At 35.6% G+C, this 12,007-nt stretch overlaps 2 protein-coding genes across 2 annotated transcripts in view; one reads left to right on the top strand and one right to left on the bottom strand.

Annotated features, from left to right (window-relative positions):
* Nucleotides 1–1,814: 1,814 nt before the first annotated feature.
* LOC107696527 (cartilage-associated protein-like) lies at nucleotides 1,815–7,715 on the bottom strand. The gene is made up of 7 exons (XM_016496886.1): nucleotides 6,444–7,715; nucleotides 4,530–4,679; nucleotides 3,521–3,692; nucleotides 3,297–3,425; nucleotides 3,027–3,172; nucleotides 2,849–2,932; nucleotides 1,815–2,329 (listed from the first exon to the last, which is right to left on the bottom strand). Exons 1-7 carry the CDS (start codon nucleotides 6,900–6,902, stop codon nucleotides 2,279–2,281), a joined length of 1,191 nt encoding a protein of 396 aa, XP_016352372.1. The 5' UTR covers nucleotides 6,903–7,715; the 3' UTR covers nucleotides 1,815–2,278.
* A 676-nt stretch (nucleotides 7,716–8,391) lies between these two features.
* The window catches only part of LOC107696519 (peptidyl-prolyl cis-trans isomerase FKBP9-like), a 6,178-nt gene continuing 2,562 nt past the window's right edge, over nucleotides 8,392–12,007 (top strand). Inside the window, exons 1-7 of the mRNA XM_016496878.1 lie at nucleotides 8,392–8,563; nucleotides 9,241–9,430; nucleotides 10,084–10,229; nucleotides 10,311–10,500; nucleotides 10,584–10,729; nucleotides 10,813–10,999; nucleotides 11,175–11,320. Coding sequence (XP_016352364.1) covers nucleotides 8,392–8,563; nucleotides 9,241–9,430; nucleotides 10,084–10,229; nucleotides 10,311–10,500; nucleotides 10,584–10,729; nucleotides 10,813–10,999; nucleotides 11,175–11,320 — 1,177 coding nt within the window. The remainder of the gene's footprint in view (nucleotides 8,564–9,240; nucleotides 9,431–10,083; nucleotides 10,230–10,310; nucleotides 10,501–10,583; nucleotides 10,730–10,812; nucleotides 11,000–11,174; nucleotides 11,321–12,007) is intronic.

Here is a 12,007-nt window from a genome sequence, read left to right on the forward strand (position 1 = left end):
AAATGCTGGGTTGTTTCAACCCAACTTTGGGTCAAATATGGAGTAACCCAACTGTTGGGTTAAATTTTTACATTACATTTTTAACCCAAAAGTTGGGTTAGTCCATATTTGACCCAAAGTTGGGTTGAAACAACCCAGCATTTTTTAGAGTGTAGTGTGCTATTTTTAGATAATATTAATAATAGGTAATGAAGTGTAGTAAAGCGATTTATTTCTAGGTGTTGTTAGAGCAAATGTAGCATTTTTTACATTGTTTGATTTAGTTATAAATGAAGAAAAGTGGAGTAAAACTTCATGAATTTTGCAGGGTCATTTGTAAGTATCCATTAATGATCGGCTGACAGTATTAACATTATCTGACTGTTTGGGTATTTTTGGTTGTTGGTTGTTGCTCTTGTATTTTAATATGTTTTCCAGCCCTGACATCTCTGTTTAGTAGAGAAGCTAGTACGGTCTTATTTACATTAGCCATTTAGTGGACGCTTTTATCCAAAGATACTTACAAATGATGAACATCACAAGTGATTTATCATACAAGAGCCAAAAACACTTGCATTTACTTACAAAAAAAGCTATTTTCCAGTCTTAATGCAAAGAATGTAAAAAAAAAGCAAACTTTTAGATCAGGAAATAATTTCCAGTTGGCTGCTGTAGATATATTTAAATCTACATTGCTAAGCACATGAACTGCTTACCATAAAATTGCTCATTTACTATTTGTGGGGTAAACCATTGGCCATTGGAACTATTTTATTTGCTCTGATCTCTTTTGATGGTTATATTCTGAACTGTAAAGTGTTTTTATTGTGATAAGGAACTGTGAGATTTCATGCTCTTTGTTCATTTCAATTCCATTTGAAGCTAAAACTATTTGGTAATATCAACATTACACTGTAACAATGTCGGTTAGATGTGACATGAGGGTATCTGACTAAACATAGCTGTGGAATACTAATGAACGAATAAATTACTTTGGGGGGAAAATATCCGCTTTAGTCTTCCTTGGTGTCAACATTGCTGTGAGAGCTTAAATAGGCTTAAAAAAACATTTCCTTCCTAAAATAAGACTGCAAACATTTGCGTAGTGTTGCCAGGTGTTTGTGTGTAAGAGCAGCAGGGCCAAGCCTGATATCACAAAAGAGGGACATGGTTTCTGTGTCTATACTATCGTTTTTACCACAAAAACAAAAACACTCAGAAACACTCCTGCATACAAATACTCACACAGCAAGAGAACAGAGGCTTATTTAAATGTGTTTGAACATGGAGTATCTGTGCAGTTTATCACACCATAGTAGGAAAAACCCACAGAGAAAAGGAAAGGAGTGGGGGATGAGGAACGAGAGATGTGGAGGGAGTTTGGATTAAAAAATGACCGTCCACATGCACTCTTAAACTTCAAGTGTTTTGCTTAAGGTCCAGTGTTTAGTCTTTTGCTATTATATTTAGTCTGAAGGTTTACTGCTTTTAGGGGCAGGAAATTCTGGTTCAGCCTTTGAAAATAGACAAGTTTGTTTGATTTCTTCTATGCAGCACCATTTTACACATATTTTGAATAATAGCCAAGTGAACATTTGTGAAGTTATCAACAACATATTAGTACTAACATTTGGTCCACACAGATTATGTGAGGCTTGGCATAACCAAAAAATTGCTAAGCTCAAGATCTTAAAGTAAGTCAGTTCTTCTGAAATGCCCAAAACACAAATTCTCCACCAGAAGGAGGATTGTACAAAGACAGTGTAACACTTTAAGTAACAAAATATGAATTAAAACAACACAGATGTAGAAAATGACTGATAAATCAACCAGTATTTCACAGCACAAAAGTGGCGAGTTTTCATCCACATTATTTATTACGATAGCATCTGCATCTATAACAATCAGCCAAAAAATACATTTTCAGTGTTTAACCAGTTATTGCAGCTCAAGTCTACCTGGATATCATCATGGTATCCCTTCTGGATTGCTATTTGGATTTTATTTAATGTAGAAAAGCAACCTTTAATAAAACAAAAACACACATTGTTTTCTCTAAGATACAGTAAGTTGACAGGGATTCAGATTTATAATATTTTGGCTTGTGGTGCATGTGTAAAACCTGTATTTACATGTGTAAATATAAGTACATATTATAGTACAGATGTGTACAGTAAAAAGATATCAACACTTCCAATCACCAACCCCTAAATAAATACAAGAACAAAAATTGTAGAGGAATGAGAATACCTTCATGGTCTTTTTCACAATGTTTTTATTTCAGTGCAAATAAAATCGTTTATTCATCCTCAGCATTAAGATATTCATCAAGAAACTCTAAGACTTCACCCTGAAAGAGAAAATAGTTGGAGGAAGAGTTAGAGCGAATGGAGTTTTATTTTAATTTAATCTGCTTCTTATTCTGCAATCATGGCATCGGGGTTATTATAGTTAACTAAAACTAAAACCATAAATTGTTAATAAATAAAAAAAATAAATGTTGATAAATCTTTTAAAAAGTCTTTTAAAAGATTAAACTTATTTTATTTCAGCTAGTTGCTAAAGCAAAATGTCTAATTTTTTATTTAGTTTAACTTGAAAAAATCTTGCAAAAAAAAAAAAAATCTCGATACAAAAATAGCACAGCACTGTAATTAAATAATCATATAGAAACTTCCATTTATCAGCCACTAGAGGGCGGTGTGAAGCAGTAAACGGCTCAGAGTGAATCAGTAAGCATAGTGCTCACCCAAGTGGCCAAACAAGCGGTCAGCACTCAGCACTACTCCGAATAGTTGTAAAACAGCTACATGTTTGTGAATATTCAACAAGCATTCAAATAACCCACGCACCAACTCTCAGCTCTCACCTCATCATCTGGCAGAAACTTCTGTTTGGCAGATTCTAGCATCTGCAGCTGTAGCGTCGTTTGATTGTAGTACCGTACTGCTTCCTGTCATGTGAGAATGCATTATGAGTACAACATCGAACATCTAAAAGAAAATAAATGTGTTTATTCAATATTTACCATGATGTGAGACACCTACCGCTCTAGGGAAGAAATCCTCATCAGTGAGGCCAAATTTTTCTCTATGGTACCGATAATAATCCACATTATTCTTCATCACCTCATCACTGGGATCAAAGAGCATGTAGCTGGCCACACACGGTACAGCGTTCTTCAGATCATTCACTGAATGAGAATGAAGGAGAGAAACTTTTGAGAAAAATTTGAATGGAAGTGTATGTTTCATATGTCAGTTTTTCACATTCATGGTTCACATAAGTAGTTTAAACAGAGAACTTTCTTGACTTACATTTATAATAAGCAAACTGGAGGTAGTGGTACATGGTTGCCACAAATTTCTCAACAACAAATCCACCTACAACCGGCGTGAGCTCGCTCTCACAGTGAACCTTCCTCTCCAGAACCTCTGCGTAATGATCTAAAGACAGAGAAACAAACATGTTGTTATGTTTCAGCTAAAGTTACAAAGGGTCTCAAGGGCAGACATGACAAGAGCAGCAGGTATATGCCAACCTGCAATGGACGGGTAAAAGTCTTTGAAGTCTTTGATCTGTCTGGATCCCTCTGATGCAGCGATGCACTCATCATACACCTTGAAAACGTCTCTCAGTGCCAACTCCATATCTGACACTGAGGTTCTGAAGTTATCGCCATTGTACGCCCGCACGGCCCGAATGAACAATGTCTGAATAAGACAAACCCACATTAAGCATATGTAACTGTAAACTACAACACTGTTTATTACATTCAACAGACGTATTACAGTTGCATATGTTACCTGAGCTTGCATTGCATAAATGTAAACATATATTATTATAGATTCATATTATATATGCACTACCTTTTAAAAATTTGGAGTCTTGAGATTTTGTATGTTTTTAAAAAGAAGTCTCTTTTGCTCGCCAAGGCTGCATTCATCTGATCAAAATTACAGTAAATAAGTAATATTGTGAAATTTTTAAAATGTAAAATACCTGTTTGTAATTTAATATATTTTAAAATGTCATTTATTTCTGTGATGACAAAGCTTCAGTATCACATCCTTCAGAAATCATTCTTATACAGTATGTTGATTTGGTGGTCAAGAAATATTTCTGATTATAATCAGTGTTGAAAACAGTTGTACTGCATAATATTTTTTTCTCAAGATTCTTTGACGAAGAATAGTTCAAAAGAACAGCATTTATTTGAAACAGAAATATGTTGTACAACTATAAATGTATTTTGATCAATTTAATGCATCCTTGCTGAATAAAAGTATTAATTAATCACACTGTCCCCAAACTTACCGTTATGTGTATTTCTGCATATAATTTAATAAACATTTGTCATTGTAAGTAATATTATCAGCATATCTGAAAGAAAAATGTCATTTGAAAACTAACATGAATTTCAGGATTTCTTAGTATTTAGTTTGACCCCCATCTGCTTTAATGGCAGCAGCTCTCAAGCTGCATTAACAAGAGGATTAAAATGAGGATTTGATTTCCTCTTATTCAGTGTTTAGTGTGTGGGGTCTCACCTCATATGACTTGGTCTCCAGGTCTTTCATATGTTCATCAGCTCCAGGTAAACTCTTGTAGTAGTTCATGTTCCTCTGCATCATCTCATCATCAGGATGCTTCAGAAGAAATGTGTACGCTGCAGATACAGCTTTGGCCAAATGATCACTCTGTAATAATTCATAATAATCAATTTTGTCAGATATTTCCAAACCAAAACTCTACACATAAAATTTTCAAACAAATCATGGTACTACAATGGTAAAACCGCTGATTTTTAGTATGTTATTCTCTGAAGTAGGCCTTCTTTAGAATACCATGCAGTGCATGCACTTTAAAATGTACCATGGTCAGGGCTCTACAGTGCGACCATTTCAGTCGCATTTGCGACTGAAAACTACTGCGTGCGACTATGAAAACATATTTAGTAGCACCAGTGCGACTGACCAGATCATCATCATACTTGTGATTGTGATCGCTGAGGGGAGCTTCAAAGGTTTCTATGTGTTTTTGCAGCATTGAGTAATGTATCACAGACATATCTCATGAATCCTTTCATAAGCAAAGTGCAGACAGGGTGTATGGCAAGCCGTTTTAGCTTAAAATATCCCCAGCGTTACTCGTCGTAATTGCATTTTTACTAGTAACAATTCAATTAGAGAGCTCTACAATTAAATTCTTACTAGTAACAATGCCAGTTAGAGAGCTCTCTAAATCTATTTTAACTAGTTATAAATACAATAAGAGAGCTCTCTAATTCAATTAGAGAGCTCTGCAATTGCATTCTTACTAGTAAGAATTAAATTAGAGCTCTACAATTAAATTATTACTAGTAAGAATTACAATTACAGAGCTCTCTAATTCAGTTCTTACTAGTAAAAATGTAATTACAGAGCTCTCTAATTCAATTCTTACTAGTAAGAAATCTAGTTACAGAGCTCTATAATTGTATTCTTACTAGTAAAAACTTGTATTCATTAGATGCAAAACAGATTTGCGACTACACCCATTTCCCTTTCCAATTCCCGCCTGTGGTGATACACTTCAAAATAAAAGCCCCATAAGTATGATTTATTGTATTAAACATTGTTTCAAATAAATTGGAAAAAAGAACAACATTTCAATGCACAAACGTTTTTTTATTGTTCACCGAAGAAATGGTAGCACGACAATGCATTAAACTTGTCAGCCACAAGACAAGTAAAAATAAGCTTTTAAACAGCTTACTAACAATTGTAACTATTTTGTAGAAGAAACATGAACACACAGTATTCAACAATATATGCTATATCCCTTGTGAATGCCTGGATATGCATTAAAAACTAAAAATGCCATTACAAAGGTAAAAACAAAATTCTACTGTAAATCACTTTAAGGAGTCAAATATCACCTCGTAATGGGAAGGCTATTTTTTGATCAAATTTTGGTGCTCCTAAATTTTTGACTGTGCTCCTACATTTTTTTAAGTTAGGAGCACAAGCGCTCCTAAAAAGAAAAATAAGCGTAGAGCCCTGACCATGGTACATGAATAAGGTAAACATTCAGTACCATGGTATTATTACTATGTTATACCGTCTACATTTCAAAAAGTATTAAAATGCAATGTAAATTTAATGTTTTTGACATGGTATTGTGGCAATACCATGAAGCATTTTCCACATGTACTTGCACATTTCATTGCACATTATGTACTTTGAAATGCCATGTATTTTGATATATGGGTACATGGTTCAGTACCATATTACCATCTAATACAATCTACACAACAAAAAATCAACCATCGTACTTACCATGTTTTTCACTGTGAACCATCTGAAGTCCTATTAATCTATTACCATGTTACAGTATTGCACAACATTCATTTACCCTTAAACTTGCTTTATAAATAATTGTAGAGGCAATGAGTGAAAGTTAATGTTTAGTAGTGGACTCACTTTGAAGTAAGCAAACTGCAGGTACTTGTAGGGCTCCCGTTTCTCAAACTCCTCGATGGTTTCACGGCTGGGAAGCGTCTGTCTGAAGGCAGGTAAGCCCTGCTTGCATCGCTTCAGACACTGAGCTCGCTTCATCACATTACCGAAAGCGTGCAGCTCGGGGAAGTCGCTAAAGCGCGTCTCGTCATCGAGACGCACCGTGCTGCAGTTGAGGTTACAGAAGGCCTCGCTGTCCCTGAGCAGCCGGTACAGCCGGAGACTCATCTCCAGAAACTCCACGCTCTCGGACCACTTTTTCTCACTGTACTGGTCTAAAGCGTGTCGGTACGCCGAGTCCAGGGGCATAAGCTCGTGCCGTGGGAAACTACGAAAGTTGTATTTCTCATACTGCGCAAGGACGCAAAAAGTAAAACAGAATAAAAGAAATGCAAACCTGAGGCAGTGCGATGAGGAGGCCATGGTCCCGTATGGGAATCCCAAAGTACGCAGGAGTGTGAGAGAACAAAACCCGCCCGCCCCACAGTCTCTCCACGTCCCCAAAGTCCGTCAGAACGCACCCTTCCCCCATGCAGCTAAAAAAAAAAACATTACAGTGATTTACTAAAAAAAATATGTTTATTCGTCAAATCCCACCAGTAACATTCACTTTTAAGTTTGAAGGGTCCAAAAAGACACATAGGCCTATACAACTATGAAAGTTCATTCTGCCTTGATTTGCGAACATTTTACATGGCTGCTGTAAATAGTTTAAACCAGATACCATAAACCAGAACAGTTTAATTCCAGTTTGTCCCTCTAAGATATTTGTGTCCAAACTCTATACAAGAAAGCATGTAAAATATGCCATTATATAGATAATTACAATATCTGCTGTGCATATATCATGTAATTTAAACTATTCTAACATTATTCACATTACAAAAGTATAGATTGCAAACTAATTTGTTTTATTAATTCAAAGGAAACTAAAATGAATGGATGCATTTGGGTGTAAGAAGAATTAGTAATAATATATAATATAATATATGCATTTATCAAAACGTACTTTACTATAATAAGGAGACATATGATGATCTGATCTAATAAATATAAAGTTAAAAAAGGCCTGTTGCACTGCTCGGCGAGCCCTCTATAATTACATGCTCATAAACCCCCATCATAAAGCGCGAGCCGCCCCTCTCTGTGCCACGTAGAAAGCATTCCAGCCTCCAGGCCTGCATTTCCGCATTTTCCCTGCAAAACGGAGCCGTTTCCTGCGTATTCTCCATATAAAGTGACCATTATTTTCTGGATTCCATTTTAATGGATCCATTAAATTTGAATAATCAAAAGCATCTCCAATTAATTGATTTTATTAAAAAAAAAAAAAAAAGGTTTTTTTTTTTTCCAGAAATACTGCACATTTAAATTTTTCTCCTAAATAAATTCTGGTAAATAATATTTCTGGTAAATACTCATTTAAAAAGTGTTTTTTGATTATAATTTTAATCTAAATAAAAATAGTCGTTAGTGGCAGCCCTAGATTTAATTGATTTAAGTAAAATGTGAAATTATTGCATTATTTTTTGCAAATGTATTATTGCGTAAAATTATTATTGCACTAACCTCTTTTAATTTTAATTGAATTTAATTTCTTATGAAGAAATCTTTTTTTTAAAGACACATTTACATGAGAAGCAAAACTGTGTGAGATAATATTAGAGAATATATCTTAAATTAAGTTTATTGTTCTATTGGCAAATAGTTAAATTAAAAATACTGTTTTAAGGTCACTCGATTTTGATAAACGTTTAATGTAAGAAAATGATTTAATTATTTGCCAAATGATTAAAAAATATATTTTCTAAAAGCTCTTAATATCTTACAAAACGTTGCTTCTCAAAAAAATCTGATTTTAAGGATGTTTTTACTGACAAAAAAAATTAAGAAAATTATTTTTGCAGTTTAAATGTTTGTTGATTTGTGTGTTTGCAGTTATGACCGTGGCACCACCTATAATGTGTTTGTTGGTCGGAAGCAGTTGATCGCTGGAATGGACAAAGCTTTAGTGGACATGTGTGTTAATGAACGATGGATGATCAAAATCCCTCCACAGCTTGCCTACGGAAAGGACGGTTATGGTAAACACACTTTTAAAAACACAGCTCTCTGTTTACCACTTCATGCATGAATGTCTATCAATGTAGGTGCCATCAGCACATTTACAATTAAATAGGCACATACCACTAGGTAGCATGCTAATGCGTGAAACTCACTGAGACCTACAATGCCCATTATCCTTCTGAACTCCTGCTGAGTCAGAGGAGCATGACATCTCCATTTGGAGAGGGAGGAGGGGGGAGATGAACAGATGGGGGTGTGAACTCCCAATGGGAGTGATCGGAAGAAGAATGTTGAGCCATGTCCACTTGTCAGAACTAGTTGTGAAGTGTGTGTCTGCCCAATTCAGCTGGAGGAGACACAAACAGATGTGTATAGTTTAACTGCACATACATACAACAGACTTACATTATAAGTAATCTCAGACACATTAATCTCATGATCAGCTCTTTCAGTGAAATACAAAATACACAGTGTGGCAAAATTCCCCTTGCACAGTTTTATTGTAGTGAGTTGTAGTTGTAGTGCGCAAACAACAACTAATAATGCAGCCCTTATAGTAAACACAAAGACTAAAGCATTTATTGTCCTTCTTTAGAGTAGCTGGTTTTAATCAGGCTTCAGTGGGCAGATTTCAAAGCTGCCAAGCTGGTTTGGGTTTTATTTCTCACAGTATTTTTATGTCATTCCTTGTCAGGTGATATCATCCCCCCAGATTCCATCCTTCACTTTGATGTGTTGATGTTGGACATTTGGAACACAGAGGACAAAGTGCAGATAAAGACCTACCACAAGCCAGAGAGCTGTGTCCGCACTGTACAAGTGTCTGATTATGTCCGTTACCACTACAATGGTACTCTGCTCAATGGCACGCTGTTCGACTCCAGGTGAGATGAGTCATGTGGACCTCAAAAATAGATGGATAGATATTTTTTGTAACTCACATTTTATATTGAATAACTTTTATTAAACTTTTTTTTTTCTATGCCAACAACAATAGTTCCACAGCTGCCGTGTTACAACAGCGAGGGAATGATCGGATGTTTATGAACAAATCAGTTAGCCCAATGATTTAATTACTCATTCATTTGAAGTTATATTAATCAGCCTTTTTTGAACAAGTCCTTTGAATGAAGTCGTCAAATGACTCAGATAGACTTTCACATGTCGCCACCTACTGGTGTAACCATGTAACATCCAGGAAGAGCCACAAAAAATCCCTATCACTAATGACAGCCTGTAACAGAGGTTTATTTGTTTATTTAAAAAAAAAACTATTAAATAAATAAAACAAAATAGGATTACAATAGAATAAAAAAATTGATTACAATTAATAAATAAAAAAATAGATTCAAATACATAATACATCTAACAGTAATATGCTGAGTATAAAAATAATAATATAAGTTAGAAACAAAACCTTTTTCAAAAAATATTTGACACATATTTATAATTTTTTTTTTTTTAGAGAATTAAAAGTGAACGTATTTCTGAATTTTATGCATTTCCCGATTAGTAATTCTGATTCTTTCATTTGCAGTCACACGCGTTTGCGCACCTATGACACTTACGTGGGGATTGGCTGGCTCATTGCGGGAATGGACCAGGGGCTTTTGGGAATGTGTGTAGGAGAAAAACGCATCGTCACCATGCCACCTTTCCTTGGCTATGGAGAGAATGGGGATGGTGAGAGTCATTTTATTAGTAATATATACTAACAGTGCATGCAAAATAAGCATTACAACATCCAGTTATCTCCACTCACAGGAAGTGACATCCCCGGTCAAGCCTCTCTGGTGTTTGATGTGATTCTGCTGGACCTTCATAACCCCAAAGATGAAATCACAGTAGAAGTGCAAAGCCTTCCAGATCACTGTCCACGCAAGAGTGAAGTAGGAGACTTCATGCGTTACCATTATAATGGATCCCTGTTGGATGGCACATTCTTTGACTCCAGGTAAAAACCCTTGATTTGAACATTATTTTTTTTTTTAAGTGATATACAGTGCACTTATGCTTACATTTGTGTTTATGTTTCAGTTACTCAAGGAATCGCACATATGACACTTACATCGGTAAAGGCTATGTGATCGCAGGAATGGACCAAGGACTCCTGGGTGTGTGTGTTGGAGAGCGCAGGAGGATTGTTATCCCACCTCACCTGGCATATGGAGAAGAGGGCACAGGTGTGTGCTGATCAGTCCTTTTATTTCAAAAGAACACGAGGTTAACTTATCTTTGTATTAATCTCTTCTATCTCCTCATACAGGAACTAAGATCCCTGGCTCAGCTGTGCTGGTGTTTGATGTCCACATTATTGATTTCCATAACCCATCTGATATAGTTGAGATCACCAGTGTGAAGCCAGAGAAATGCATCTACAATGCAAAACGTGGTGACTTTGTCAAATACCACTACAATGCCACTCTCATGGATGGCACTTACATCGGCTCCACGTGCGTTGCAATTATACATTTGTGTATCATGTTGTTTTGGCATGTTGTCTAACTTAACATTACAAATATTTGATTATGTTATTGCTAAGAAATGGGAATCAAAATGAATGGTTTATATTGTAAAAATTGTTTCTAACTAATTTGTGTTTTCCACTGTGTCTGTGTGTATCTGCAGGCAAACCTTTGGTAAGACATACGATGTGGTTCTGGGGGCTGGACAGGTGGTCATAGGCATGGAACAAGGGCTTATAGGAATGTGTGTCGGAGAGAAGCGCAGGCTAGTCATTCCACCTCATCTTGGCTATGGAGAGAGGGGAGTAGGTAAGACATCCTCTCACAGACACACATTTTAAATATATATCAATATATTCATTTGAAAAATACAAATATATTAATATTTACGTTAAATAATTATATCATGATAAATACAAATATTTAAATATATTAATATATAGGCAAATGTGTTTCACAAACTTTAAGTACACTACTTGCTTTACATTGAGATATATTTTACTAAAAGTAATGGATTTTACTAAAAGTGAACAGTGAATCTAACTGATTCAGTGTTCATTTTAAGTTCAGTTAGTGAAGGACTCATCTGACTGATTCAAAATGGTTAAAGGGTTAGTTCACCCAAAAATGAAAATTAGTCCTTAAATTACTCACCCTCAAGGCATCCTAGGTGCATATGACTTTCTTCTTTCAGACGAATCCAGTCAAAGTTTTATAAAAAATTGTCTTTGATCTTTCAAGCTGTTTAATGGCACTCAGCAGGTGTTGCATGCATCCGTCCAAAAGCAGTTAATTAAAATGTGCCCATCCATAAAAATAAAAAAAGTGTCTCACACGGCTCCGGGGGGTGAACAAAGGCCTTCTGTAGCGAATCGATGCGTTTTTGTAAGAAAAATATCCATATTCAAAACGTAATAATCACTTTAATGTAGCTTGCGCCAACAGTCCTACACGGAAGCAGCTCCGGGCTGATGATGTATGAGTTCAGTGTTGCGC

This window comes from Sinocyclocheilus anshuiensis, unplaced genomic scaffold (genome assembly GCF_001515605.1).
Source record: "Sinocyclocheilus anshuiensis isolate Anshui unplaced genomic scaffold, SAMN03320099.WGS_v1.1 scaffold590, whole genome shotgun sequence".
In the NCBI taxonomy this organism is placed as follows: domain Eukaryota; kingdom Metazoa; phylum Chordata; class Actinopteri; order Cypriniformes; family Cyprinidae; genus Sinocyclocheilus; species Sinocyclocheilus anshuiensis.

Coding starts and splice junctions, on each gene's coding strand:
- LOC107696527 (XM_016496886.1), bottom strand. CDS start 6,902: ATGGCCTCCTCATCGCACTGCCTCAGGTTTGCATTTCTTTTATTCTGT. Junction 3,173..3,296: donor CCAGTTTGCTTATTATAAAT/GTAAGTCAAGAA, acceptor ATTCTCATTCAG/TGAATGATCTGAAGAACGCT. Junction 2,330..2,848: donor AGTTTCTGCCAGATGATGAG/GTGAGAGCTGAG, acceptor TTTCTCTTTCAG/GGTGAAGTCTTAGAGTTTCT.